The sequence below is a fragment of the Micromys minutus genome (assembly GCF_963924665.1).
Source record: "Micromys minutus genome assembly, chromosome: 18".
Taxonomy (NCBI): Eukaryota; Metazoa; Chordata; class Mammalia; order Rodentia; family Muridae; genus Micromys; species Micromys minutus.
This window is the reverse complement of record NC_137953.1, coordinates 42267852-42282615: the sequence shown is the minus strand read 5'-3', so window position 1 is coordinate 42282615 and position 14764 is coordinate 42267852. Positions and strand designations below refer to the sequence as shown.

Below are 14764 nucleotides of genomic sequence, written 5' to 3'. Positions count from 1 at the left end.
CATTACCTGTGGTGTATGGTGAAAAGATGGAAGACAAAAACAGACTGGCAACAGTAGAGGAAGCAGGTCATCTATATACCGGAGAGGCAGGTGACAGACAAAAGCACCAAGAAGGTCACAGGCACTGAAGGCTGGGATTGAATCTGGCTCTCAGCAGTTCCTCAAAAATAACTGGGTCCCACTCACCACTCTGGGTTTTTTGGGTTAGGTTGATTTGGTTTACCCCACTGAAATTTTTTTTTTTTTTTAAAGACACCATTGTATCCTGGTCTCAAATGGTTGTTGATTGTGCGGTCTCTTAAAATTCATCATCCGCCTGTGTCTTGAAACCTGTTTTCTGTTTATTTTCTTGACAGATCAAACTTTTACCTCTGTATTCTTCTATTATTTTTCAATTTTCTATGAGGCTTTAGCTCAAGCTCCATACCTAACTGACTCACATTGGGCTTGGCTCCCTTCCTATCCTGTAAGTACTGAAATCCCATCCTTCTAAATATGTACCTGACTGTAGAGAATTCTTTATTCCTGCATGGCTTAACACTGTGCTCCTTGGAATATGTGTCTGCCTAGTAGATAAAACAAAGGAGTGAGGAGTGTAGGGAGTCCCAGCTGGGTGGGTACTTGGGGAAGGGATGGCAGGCACCCTAGTCAGTAAAGATCTGCAGCTTAGGAATCATAAAGTAGGTTATGCATATGGATTTAAGGATTTTTTTAAAAGAACTTTTGAGTCCAGCTCAAAAGACATATCAGGTTCTATCTAGTTGTCACTGACACTTAAATTATGTGAGGCATTACTTTTCACAATGAAAGGTAAAGAAGCTTGTAAGGTAAGGAAGGCAACTGTAGCTAAGATTCACAATGAGTTTCACCTCCCATGTCAACCTGGGAGCTGATGACACCACAAAGAATATTCGTTATCTCCAGAGAAGTCTTCTGGATTTTTAATGCAGGAAGCTAGTCAAACTTTACTATAGTGTTGGAACTTGGACCCAACCTCACTCTGGCATGACAAACTCTTTGAAATGACACAACGTGCAGATTTCCCTGCTTGTCTTCCCTTGCTCTTGCCATCCTGAGTCACAGAACTCAGAATTTCTCCTCTCTGAGGTGGCTCATGAGTAAGAACCCCTTTCTTTCTTGAAAGCAATCTATAAAGCTTACAAATATGACTCTAACTTTCCTCTGACTTTTTGCATAGGAGCTGCCCAGGAAAAGCTCTGTTCTCCCTCATCTGAGTGTAGATCACAAGACCCACATGCAAAAGGAGTCCTAGCTCAGGCCTGGAAGGAATGAATGCTATAGATAGTCCAAGAATAATCTATACATACAGCCTTGATGGGCTTCAGCCCAGGACCATTTACCTTCTCCATGCCTAAGCACAGGAGTGATCCATTTTCCCTGAATCTTTGTGTCTTCAAACTAAAGCACTTAAATTAAATAAATTCAATGTAATTTTCTCTGCCTGCTTATCATCTATTCTGGGCATCAGCTGTGACCCTTAAAGTAGAAAGAAAAGGAACCATGACGTTTTCACTCCTGTACTAGCATAGCCCTAAACTTACCTCTGTAGATCCTGTAACCACCACAGATTTAACAGGCATTGTGGGAGGAAATCCATCGCTGAATACACTTTGGAAAATACAAGATGGTTTTGTTATCTACTGCTAGGAAAGACAGCATGACCTAATGCAAATTGGAGAAGAAAAGGTTTACTTAGCTCACACATCTCTATCACAGTCACTGAGGAAAGCCATGGCAGAAAGTCAAAAAGGGTAGGTCCTAACTAATAGTTAGATCAAGGAGAAGTGCTGCTTACTGGCTTACTCCCTGTGGCTTACTCCCTGTGGCTTGCTCAGCATGCTTTCTTAAGCAACCCAGGATCCCTTGGGGGGAGAAGGGGAAGTGGCTAGGCCTCCCCATATCAGTAATCCATGAAGACAATATCTCACAGACTTGTAGATAAGCCATGCTGATGAAGGCATTTTCTTCCCAGATACATCTAGGTTTGTGTCAAGCTGATAAAAACAAACAAAGACAAAGGCTTTTAAAACACCTTTCTCCTTTATGCTACAAGACTTTATACAAAATTGTATAAGCTAATAATTATAAATCCTGAAGAAGGATAAATAAACACTATTTTCTCAACTAGAATATCCCACTATGCAAGGGCTCAATGAACTGCTGATCTTTCTTATTCTGGTTTTGTTCATTAGCATATAACATGTATGCATTAGCATCTATTATACATCCAGTGTTGTATCCAGTACTCCCAGGTTATGAAAGGAGATCCTGTTGCTGTCTTCTAGAATAAAGCATCCTAATTAAGGAACTAAAGGGAAACCAAAGACAGTCCATAACCCATCCTGAGATTCTGAAACATCAAACTCCAAACCCAGAAGAAAGCACACAGGTAACAGGTCTTCCTTGACTTTTTTTTTTTTTTTTTTTTTTTTTTTTTTTGCCTTTGCTAAATGCATGAAGACAGAGGACAAGGGGAGATATAAGTGGTAGCTAATAAACATGGATTCCAAACTTTCCCCACCAATAACACAGAGGAGGGGCTGTGGAGATAGCTCAGCAGGTACAATGCTTACATCAGGGCCTGATTAGAAACCCTAATTCCCACTTAAAAATGTAGGGTGTGGCTGTTGTTATCTACCTTATAATCTCCTTGTTGTGGGATTAAAAGGGGCAGGGAAAGAAAGATCCTGCTTCACCTTGGCCATCTAATCTAGTCAAATCAGCATGCCATAATTGAGTGAGAGGGTGAGAGGTTCCGTCTTAAAAAAAAAAAAAAGAAAACAAAAACAGAGGTCGGGGAAAGGAGGAAGGGAGATAGAAAGGGAAGGAGAGAGAGAGAGAGAGAGAGAGAGAGGAGACAGAAAAAGAGGGAGAAAGGTGGAATGGGAGAGGGAGAGAGGGAGGGAGAGAAGAAGGGAGGGAGGAAGGGAGGGAAGGAGGGTGACAGAGAGGGGGTGGGACAGAAAAAGAGGGAGAAAGGTGGAATGGGAGAGGGAGAGAGGGAGGGAGGGAGGAAGGGAGGGAGGGAAGGTGACAGAGAGAAATAGAGAGAGAGAGAGAGAGAGAGAAAGAGAGAGAGAGAGAGAGCGCGAGAGAGAGAGCGCCCAGGTGGAGAGTAATAGAGGAAGACACATGGGGTTGACCTCTGACCTATACATACATTCCCTGAACATAAATAAGCATGCACACACAACCAAAAACTTTATAAATGCCAATGAAATGAACTGACCTCTGATACAACACCGTGTTAACCAATGCACTACATTTCACTTCCAACAACAACAAAGAACACAGAATGTCAGCAGAAACCACACATTTCTTCTTATTAAATATAACCAATTTTTAAGAGCAAATAGGAATGTGACAAGACAGCAACAAGGAGAAACTCCTCGGGGACAATTGGTTCATCCATACAGTTATTTGAAAAGCTGCTGTACACCACACTACCTTCACAAAAGCCAACAACTCAGGTGAGATGTTATAGTTCCTGGTTGAAATACAATAAAAAGAAGCCACTGAAAAAGACAGGAAGGAGCCAGTTCCAAGTGCTGGAGAGAAAGATAGCCTAACATGGAAAGGGGGAGGAGATTAGGTTAGACCTGAAACCCTGTATCTGTCTTACCAGAGTGAAACCAGATATAAGAGAAACAGACTCTGACCCTGCTCTGGGTCAATTTTCAGGGAGCAAGGATTACCTACACTAGGCTCTTCTCTCAGGGCTTAAAAGCTAGCACAGGACTCTAACTTCAAGCTTGGTATTAAGCGTCAACAATGGATTCTAACACCAGATGAAAGTCTGGGCCAGGCCTCACCAACTAATAGCCCCAGAGTCTGAAACAGACCCATACTCTGGAGGGGCAGACTCAAGTCTTGACTTTCCCCACTGTCCACCATGGAATTGGTCTGAGATGTCCCAAGATTGCACAGGTTCCTGTGGTGGTGAGACTCAGTTGTGACCCAATTTAGCATCTGATCTCAGACTTGATGTGGTACAGCCATGCCTAAGCAAGTACTGAAGGACAAAGCTTCTAGTCCTACCTCAGTTCCACTAGCCACTATCTTGAGCCCCGGTATGAAAGAATCATATTTTGGTCTGCATCCCATCTGGCTGTGGTATAAGCCTCTCACCGGAGACTGTCCTGTCCCTTTGAGCTGGGAAATATAGGTACAACTCAACTTATATTCAACTTATTAGAAACTGCCTTCCTCAACACTACTCCGAACTTAACCCAGTCTAGTACAGAGTAAGCTTCCATTATCTGATGATGGGATAAGTTGATTACTCCAGCACGAGGCCTTGGAAAACAGTGCCAGGCATGATGGGAAGTTTCCACAATGCCTGTGCTAAAAAAGGACCCTCTGGACCTATCTTGGTGTCTGCATAGACATAAGCCTAGTCTATTAGGCGTGTGTTTGGTCCAGTATTGCCTTCATCTGATTCTAGTTGACTTAGGCCATAAGTAATTGAGTTATTCATGGCACGAAGTGTGAGTGGCCTTGGGGCTACTCCAGTGCTGTCTCCAGTTCGTAGCATGAAACAGCCTTTTAACATGAGTGACCACAGGCCTGAAGCTGATCTCTGTGAGAACAGGCAAGTTACTGTGTATAAGGTGTTTGAGTGAAGCCCAGATCTACAATAGGTTTGGGAGTTGATGATGTTTTTTTGGTTCTAACTTGGTTCAAGCTTAACTAGACTGTGAATTAGGATAAGTGTGGGCTTAGACTGCCCTCTAGTGAAGAAACTATGACAACACACCAACAGTGAGTGCTGGAACTAGTCATCTAAGGTAGAAATAGCAAAAGCAAGGTGCAGAGGTGGTAGGGAAGCCTCAAGAGGCTCAAGAAGGGCACAAATAAAACCAAAATATAAAGACTGGAATCAAAACTCAATGCTCAGGTGACATCAGATGATGTCACAAACCAACACCAAGAGAGCTGCCAGGAAGCCAGGGGCTCATCTACTGTAAGAGATGAGCGCAAGAAAGTAACCCCAGGGAGTTGGTGTGTGCATGTTTTTAGACTATGGATTTAAAAACAGCTTGTTTGAGAAAATTCAAGAAGAGATAGAGAAAAAAACAATTCTACAAGAGAGAAACAACATTAATATAAGAATTTTAATTGTTTTATTTATTTAATGTGCATGAGAGAGACAGAGAATGGGAGGGAGAAAGGGAGAGAAAATACAAATAAATGGGTGCTTTATGCTTGCGCCATGACCCACATGTGGAAGACAGAAGCCAACTTCTGAGAGTCAGATCTTTCCTTCTACCATATGGACTCCAGGAATTGACCTCATATGATGAGGTTGGCAGCAAGCTCCTTGACCCACCAAGATATCTCATTCATTGGCCCATAAAAAAATAACAAGCCAGGCTATGTGGTACACCCGGAAAGCAGAGGAGGGCGGATCTCTGCACTTTGAAGCCTGCCTGGTCTATAGAGTCCATTCCAAGACAGCCAGGGCTATACAGAGAAACCCTGTCTCAAAAAATAGAAAAAGAAAAAAAAAAGAACAGAAATTCTTTAACTAAAAAGTAACAGCAAAATTAAAAACACAAGACAGGCAGTCAAGGGTAGGGCAGATGATCCAGGTAGATTTACTGTGAGTAAGATGTTACCACACAAGCCTGGTGACCAGAGTTTGAACCCCAGAACCCATATGCTGTTTGCATGAGAAACCATCATACCTTATCATGTACTCACAGTCCACGGCATATCATTAGAAACGACCGAGCAATGTCAGTCTCTCATCGTCTACCCTTGATTTACAGTTGTTTATTGATTTTATATATTTATTTTTCTATTTATTTATTCTACAAACTATACATCTGACCAAGGGTTAATATCCAGACTGAATAACTAATTCTAAAGAACTCAACCACAGAAGCACAATCCAGATTGAAAAGAGCAACTGTAATAAGCATTTCTCAAAGGATAGGAATGGAAGGCAGGTCTATGTGAGAAAGTCCAACACCACTAATACTCAAGAAAATACACAACAAAACCACAATGAGGCAGCAGATTTGTAAGAAAGCTACTGTCAAAAAATGACTAACATCAGCGAGGCCTGGTGATAGTATCTTTTGTTTTATGTGTTGGTCTAAAAACAAATTTGATTAATAAACAACAGCTATGGAAGGAGATGTGAAAATATGTCGGCTAGCATTTGAGGACGGATTTGGCCATCTGTGAAATCTTTATCCAGTGACGGCAATGTCCTCACTCTGCAACAGAACTCAATGTGGCACTCTTGAGAAAGCTGAGTGCATCCCTGGAGGACAGCAAAGCCCTTCTCAGCCTTAGGGCTTATGACTCTCGTCAGACAGGCATTCATCTGAGAGGGGAAAGTCTGAGAGGGCTGAAGACAAAACTCCCCCAGGGAATTCCATCAGGAAGATAGATGGGAAGAGAGAGAACAGATTCTCTCTCAAGGACCTACCGTTCCATCCCCACCACAGGCCAAAATTCGAAGATTTGGTACCTTCCTGTACAACTCCAGCCTGGAAAGGAAATGGAAGACAAGGTAAGCATCTTTTTCTCTGTAGAGAGGAACTACGGGCAAAATACATAGGCACTACCCACACAGAACATGTGTGTTCCTCAACTACCCACAGAGAACATGTGTGTTCCTCCACTGCCCACAGAGAACATGTGTGTTCCTCCACTGCCCACAGAACCAAAGCAAACTAACTCCAGCCACTGAATCAGAAACCAGAGGTCTCCGGTGCTCTGTGACCAACACTGGGTAAGATAATTCCCATGATTCCCCATCCTCTCAATCCACACTATCTTGTTTTTTCTCCTTTTCTTGTCCATTTCTGCAGCTCTTCCTCCTCCTTTCTCAGAAGGGAAACAGACACGATTAACTGATAGTCAGTAACCCATGTTTCCTAATTGAATTTCTGTTAGCTTTTCCTGAGTCTATTTACTTTTCAAATCTACACTTCCCACTCTGCATCCTTGAAAAATGGAAATCTGAAAGAGATAGAGGAGACTCACCATGGCCATCACTGCAGAAAGTACAAGTTACTTTCTCAGACTTGCGCAGACTACTTTCTCTACCATCAGCCTGAGAGGGAAGCCCACTGGTTTCTCTTTACTCTGAATGGGCCTGTTTTGGGTCAGGTCATTTCATCTTTCTGATGTGGCTTCAAGAGCACACAGTCCTTCTGCCTTGCAAAGCTTCCTGCCAAAGGCTCCAGAAATCACCCTCTACTTACACGTCATAAATGGTGTAGGGTTTCCTGAAAAAATGTCTATGAGCCTTAGGAAACATCTACGTGAAGTATATCTTAAGTGATTGAAAAAATCATAATTAATATAAAATGCAATGACCACAAGCCAGTGGGGCACAACTAATGTGACGTAAGCAAACGTTAAAATAAAGAAGTCTAACAGCAGAAGTTGGTGGCAAAGAAATGCTGAGTAAGGGGACAGTAGAAATTTGTCTCATAACCATTATTTCTATACATGTTTAGAATGTCTGGTTTACCCACTTTACACAGGGATATCAGCTCCTGAAAACCATCTGTATTTTAAAAAAACTGGAAATTCAAATGACATCCAAACTATCATGGTAGTGCAATGAATTTACAACAGTGAATCAAACAGACAAAGAAATTCCCCATTCTTTGCTATTATGTTGGGTCATGTACATCTAGACTTCATTTTCAACACTTCTAACTACACACATAAACCCAGAAAGGGACTAGAAGAGAAAGCGAAATACCTGTCGCACTAAACTGCAGCATCCTAAGCTACAATCAGTTCATCTCCATACCCCCGCCTCTTCCACCTCCTTCCCACTCCCCCTCTCCTTCCCTCTCCCTTCTTTCTTCTCCTTTCTCCGCTGTTCCCAGATACACATCCTGGATGCATTCACACACAGAGAATCTCTCCAGAAGGAAAGTTTATTCATATATAGGTTGACCCTTTAGGTTATAAACTCACATTTCTGTTTAAGCGTCTCTCCAAAATCAAACATATATAATCAAAAAAGCAAGTGCCTTCTCACTACCTGACTTCCTGAGGATAAGCTTCAGTCCCACATACACTAGCAGTAAGCACACAGCGGTAGGTGCCAACCCAACATTTGCCCAGACAGCATGTTGGGAGCATCAGGAGGTTTCAAGAAGAGCAAAATGCAGGTAAGGAAGTTAATGAAAGACCAGAAAAGTCATCACCAGGCCATCAGATAATAATTAGCCTTGACCCCAGTTGCAGTGGTCCACATCACAGCCATAGTGTAGAGGATGTTTCCAGACTTACGCATCTTTTGGCCCTTCCTGGGAAAGATCAAAGACTTGCCGTGGATTCAGGTACCACATAAACATCTGTAGGACTTTGGTTCCCTATAAAGGAATAAACAAACAAATAAATAAAAGGCATTTTTTCCAAACTAAAAAAAAAAAAAAAAAAGCCAAACTCATTCTCTCTTAAATCATAATTAAGTGGTTGGGAGAGATGGCATATTGTTTCAGAATGCATAGCACGCCTGTAGACGGCCCCAAGTCCATCCCTAGCACTCACAATGGCAGCTTATAACTGAATATAACTCAAGCCCCCCAAAGACCTGACGGCTGTGGCCTTAGTGGGCACATATGCACACACATACACACAAAAAATAAAACCACGCAAATCTTTTACATAGTATTTGGTTACCATATATTACGGTAACAGCCATAGGAAACCGTGAAGTTGTGAGCTCTGATTATATGTGTGTACTTACATATACATGGACTGAGTGTATGCCCAATGAGATGGGCGGCCGCCCTGGATCATTTTATTAGGCCTACTATGTGTCTTCTTTAATATGAAAGAGAGAGTGCTCACTTCTGCAAGGCTCAGTTGCAGTAATGCGTGGTATATGCTTAGTGAACAGTATTTGTGAGGTTGGCATCACTTTGTAATGATGAAAAGTTTATATAAAAAGTGGCCAGCCTATGTCATTTAACATCAGTTTTTACTTTGTTTGAACACAATACCCCCACCTCTTCCACCTCCCTCCCACTCCTCCTCTCTTTCTTAAAGTTTTCTGGGGGTAAAATAAAAAAGAAACAAACAATATTTTTAATTAATATCAACAGAGCTTTAAACTTAAGCAAAATGTTCATCAACCATAGCAAGTCATAAGTTGATCATTTTATCAGCTTGTCAAGTACAATGCCGTTGCGTTAGTGGAGCAATGATCGGTTCAAACACTTCCTGTTTGCAGATCTGGTCTGCAGTGTGGAAGGGCTGCTCTAGCAGAGTAGAGAGAACTTGACCCCTGGGGTGAGAACCAAAGGGCTTGTTCTGTGTGGTGAGAGCATTTAGCTTCTGGTAGGGGTGCCTGATGTAAATGAAAAGGCACTGTCTGGGAAGACTATGGGACTCAACTGACCCATGAATGGTTAAGATGTGACCCCAGAGAGACCTTCCTTCCTACTTGGTGCTTCCTTTCTCCTTTGCTCTTTGCACATCCACTTGTTCAATCACACTTGCTGCCTGGGCTCAGATGTGGTTGGTAATTGGCTCACTACTTTGTAGGTTGGTACAGGAGCCAGTGCAGGTCTTCTGTTATTCAGATACCCCCCAAACTGTGATCTAACAGTTCTGTCTTATCACATGCTGGCTGTAATTTTATGAATAATATTCCATTCTCAGTTATCACAACATCTCCTTCGGCCTCACAGAATGACATATTTTGCTCCTGGTCAAACGCAAACATGGACTTAGGGACATCATACCAGTGACACGAATGGCATAGTCTTTCTTTCCATCCTGGGCCTTGCTACCAAATTCATTCAGGATTATTTTGATCATATTGTACATTACAGAGCTAACTTTAATGACCAACTACTTTATACAACATATCCCACTATTGGTTTTTCTTAGATTCTTTCCTAAAGCAGTGTGAATGGCTGCTGTTGAATATGCCTTTCCACCTCTGCTACGTAAGAACACACATCTCGATTTCAGCATCTCCTATTATACGGAGAATGGGTCATGATTAGCAGCTTTCAAAAAAGGAAAGTATTAAGTGCAGAAAGGTTATTTGGCTCAACCTAAAGTTTCTGTGAAATGTTTAATCAGCTGCATGGTTTCAGTTTTGCTCACTTTAAATCTGTGTTCACTGGAACTCCTAATACCTTAACGTATTCTTACAAGAGAGGAATGCCTGCAAAGCCCAGAAAGTTGTTCCTTCTATGCCCCAGAGTCTGTTCTCGGATCAGTCCATTGGACCAGCACCGCTAGACTTGAGCAGAAACAGCCTACGCAACAGTGCTTGGCTACTTCTAAGCATGACTGGACTTAACATCGGTTTAAAAGGAATGTTGGGTCTGAGAGTTAATAAAGCACTTGCTATGACAGGGTGAAGATAATGAATGTTGATCTCCAGTACCCACTTAAAGAGACAGGCACACACTTAAAACCCCAACACCAGGGAAGTAGAGACAGCCATGTTCCACTGGAGCTTGCTGGTCAACCAGTCCAGACACTGAGCTCCAAGCTCAGTCAGACTCTGCGATCAAAGAAAGACCAAGAAAATTGACTGAGGAAGCCATCAGGACAGACATGTCCTCTCTCCCTCTCAGACATGCATGCACACATGCACACCTGTGTCCTATTTCCATGATAAGGCATGAAAAGAATTTGAACAAAAGCAATTTTTTAAAGCATGCCAGGTGAGTGGGGTATACAAGCTAGACGTTCATAAAAGTCAAACACTCACACATTTGAATGGGATCCATCAACTGCCTTGAACACTGAGATAAGCTACCTTAGTGTTTTCGCAGAGGCAATGAATTAAGTGGCGCTGACTGCTCACACAAATGGGAGACACTGGAAAGGGGTCATTTGCTTCTTTCTCAGTGTCCAGATTAATCTACTTGGTCATTTACACAACTGTCACCAGCAAGTCTAAGCACAGGACAGTTCTTGCATGCTGCATGCCAAACACAAAGCCCGCAACTTTTATGCCTGAGTCTGGTTTTCTTGAAGGGGCGGGGGGGCAGTGATCGTGAATTCCTGCTTCACTCCCGGGTACAATAACTTTTTGACCATTGACCACTGTAGCTATTTTGTGGTCGGGGACTCTTGGCAGTCTTGCCAGTCCCCTCCTGAGTTATTTACTGTCCCTGGGCTCTCTCTCTCTCTCCACAAACCAATCTGAACCAAAGCAGCATAAATTCGTAAGAAACAATGGCTTTGTATTTAGCTCCAGACTGAAACTTTTTCAGTACTTCAAAATCTAAGGGCTTCGCTGAGGCTATGCACTGACGTATTTCGGAGACAGTTTATCAACTCCGTTTCCCATTCCGAAGTCAGTGTCTTTTATCCGTTCCCCATGTCTCTGTTGAGATATGTGGCCCCTGACTTAGGAGAGTGGCTTTCTGGGGGAACACTGGTTCACAGGGAGTGGTGTGAACTCAGCGAGTATAAATATGTCCTCCAGCACTGAAACCCTGTCCTCTCCTTGCTTAGTCAGTACCCGGAGCTCCGGGCTAACAATCTAGCTTCCTCCACACATCTGCCTTGGAGCTCCATACTGGACAGTGTGAGCAGAGAGTCCCTCGACTCTCGGCTCTCACAGACCCATTCTAGTGGCTAACATCTGTGCATCTGTGGGCTTATGTGAGGTAACAAGAGAAAGAGGCTCTGAAATCCATAAACAGCAGAAGGGTTTCATCGGAATGTGATACACCCTGAGCTTTCCCAGCTTCCCACACCTAGGAGAAAACTCTCTCCTACCTTTGGATACTCCTATCAAACTCCCGCTGATGGTTCAGTACCTGAACCTGTCTCCTCAAACATTTCCAGTACCAACAGTACAACCACTGTCTAAACCTCTAGATAATACCAGTGTCATGTCTACACTGATGATGCTGGAGAAATAGGAACAACTAGTGTGAAGTTTAAATGAGTGTGTTGTTTAACAGAAACACCCCTGGAGCATGGTTGGCCCAATATAATCTTTCTCTCTCTTTTTTTTTTTTTTTTTTTGGATATTTTCTTTACTTACATTTCAAATGTTATCCCCTTTCCAGGTTTCCCTTCTGGAGTCTCCCTATCCCTTCCCCTCTCCCTCTGCCTCTATGAGGGTGCTCCCCTCCCACCCACCTTCCCACTCCCTCCCATCTCCCCACCATGGTGTTCCCCTACACTGGGTATTGAGCCTCACAGGGCCAAGGACCTCTCCTCTCCTTGATGCCTATAAGGCCATCCTCTGCTACATATGTGACTGAAGCCATGGGCCCCTCCATGTGTACTCTTTGGATGGTGATTTAGTCTCTGGGAACTCTTGGGTGTCTTGTTGGTTGATATTCCTGTGGGGTTGCAATCCCCTTCAGCTCCTTCAGTCCTTTTTCTAACTCCTGCATTGGACACCCCATTCTCAGCTCTCGCAGAGCCTCTCAGGAGACAGCTATATCAGGCTCCTGTCAATATGCATTTCTTGGCATCCACAATATTGTCTGGGTTTGGTGGCCTATATGGGATGGATTCCTGGGTGGAGAAGTCTTTCAATGGCCTTTACTTCAGGCTCTACTCCACACTTTGTCTCTCTGTGTTTCGTCCTGTGAATATAATCACAGTTTTCTTTCTAGCCACTAGATGGCAATGTCATCTAATTGTTTGCTTTAGACTAATGCAAGTTTAAAAGTGGTTTTGGAACCTACTCTTCAGAGAGGAAATGAGTCAGAAACACCTTTTACCTAAAACCAGATGAGTAGGACAAGTGAAATATTAATTGCTAAACTAAAAAAAAAAAATCAGAATATGTCCTTTCCTCTTACTGCAGCAGGAATTGAAGCCCTGGACAGGCAGCTAGTTCTGTCTGCTAAGGCAGAGGCAGAGGCAGCCTCTAGAACATGAGGGGTTCTACCTGTATGCTAGTGGTCACCATGTCTTACTGGGATGTGCCTATGCCTTCCCAGGTTCCCAGGAGACTATCTGCACACTAAACATAACCATGCTTCTTTGCTGTTCATAGCCAGAAAGACTTCAAAGAACAAAGTACTCAATATCTAGTTCCTATGGCACAATCCCAAGTTTCAAGGCATTTCCCATGGGCTGGAAACCTTTATCCAATCACATTTCCTGCTTCTTTTCTGTCTGTCCCATTCACAGAAGTGTCATCGAGATACGGAACCCACACTGCAGTGTCTGCTCTGGTGTGTGTATCCCTCACTAGACAGTTGCCAGTTTGCTATGCTGTATGTACTAAAAGTCCCCCTACACCTACACACGGAGAGAACATGATCCCAGAGGATGGGGCCGCTACCTTCCCCCGAGGGACTGGTACATCCCAGGACCTCAGAACACATTGTAAAAGGTGACTGATTTTGAAAGCGGTTTAGAAAGGCACAGGCGAGCCTTGAAGGGTGACCAGAAATTTCCTGTGTTAGAGAAGATGGGGACTTCCCTCTTCTCGCCGAGTGACGACACGGAGCCCCTCTTCTAGCATAACCCTTTCCATCACACAATCTCCAGGTCACTTCAAAGTCATGGTTTCCCTGTGGAGCTCCACAGTTCTCGCAGTCTGGAGTGCTCAGTTTGGAGCACAGAACATTTTTATTATTTAATTTATAATTTATAATTTAATTAATTTAATTTATAATTTAATTAATTATTATTAAATAAGTCAGGTATTTATTACCTGATTTACCCCCCCCCCACCCATTTGTCCCTTTCCTGTCCTTAACAAAACAAGATTTTCTCCAAATTCACTTAGGCGTCCTTGATCTGTTAGTACTTAGTAGGCTGAGATGCAGCATTAGATAAAGTCTGAAGTCTTGTCATTGCTGATTCACAGAGATAGCAACAGGAATAGGGCTCTATCATAACTGTCTTGCTAGTCTCACAAAGGCAAGGAAAACCAAAAAGCATATGCTGGGGGTAGCATGATTAATGAACTCGCTTCAGGTCTGGCAGCAGAGTGCTTGCCAAGTGCACATGAAATCTCGGGTTCTGTCTCCAGCATTTCCTAGCCAGGCATGGTGGCACATGCTGTCATCCTCAGGGGGCAGAAGGCGGGATGCTTGAGTCATTCTTGGCTATTCAGAGAGCTCAAAGCCAGCTTGGGCCACTCAGAATATGGGTTATGTAGAGAGTGCCCTGATACAATTTAGGAGACGCTGACTAGCCTGCAGTGCTCAGACTACCAAATGCATGAGACTAATCGCATATACTCAGCTCCGTTTCTGGATTCTCAACTGCATCATCCTTGTTAGGCTACTAGGAGGCCAGCCCCTGAGTGGGTGTGTCAGGGCAAACTGAACATGAACCCTAAGAAACCCTTCACTAGGCCCTACTCCAGTATTACAGTAGAACCACACCAATTAGACTGGGAAGGACATCATCACTCACAGACAGAAAATACATTGTTTCTTTGTTATAAAATCTGTTTCCCCTGTTGTCCATAGTACTGAGATTGATTTTTAACACTTCAAGTGACAGGAATCTTGAAGGAGAAGAGGAAACTCAAGGTTTCTTTGAAATCATAGGTTCTCACGCAACAAACTTCACTGCAGCAAGTTCATCCTGGGAAACAGCCATTATTTTAGCAATGACTGTTAGGATTCTGTAGACTCCACCCCAGGCAAGTATGCTCCACCCCACAGTTACCTGGCACTATAAAAGGGGCTGTTTGCCCCCTCCTCTCTCCTTTGCTCTCTTACTCACCCCTCTTGCTCTCTTCTCTCCTCTCTTGTCCTTAACCCTTTGTCCCCCCTCTCCTTCCTCTTCTCTCTACCCCTACTCC

General features: G+C 43.2%; 1 protein-coding gene across 5 annotated transcripts in view; it reads right to left on the bottom strand.

Annotated features, from left to right (window-relative positions):
- Positions 1-14764, bottom strand: part of DGKI (diacylglycerol kinase iota) — a gene marked incomplete at both ends in the record, with an annotated part of 420018 nt that overhangs the window by 183799 nt on the left and 221455 nt on the right. For all 5 annotated transcript variants that reach the window (XM_080932354.1, XM_080932355.1, XM_080932356.1 and 2 more), the window contains 2 exons: positions 6461-6521; positions 8290-8372. In XM_080932354.1, the coding sequence (XP_080788480.1) occupies positions 6461-6521; positions 8290-8372 (144 nt within the window). The remainder of the gene's footprint in view (positions 1-6460; positions 6522-8289; positions 8373-14764) is intronic.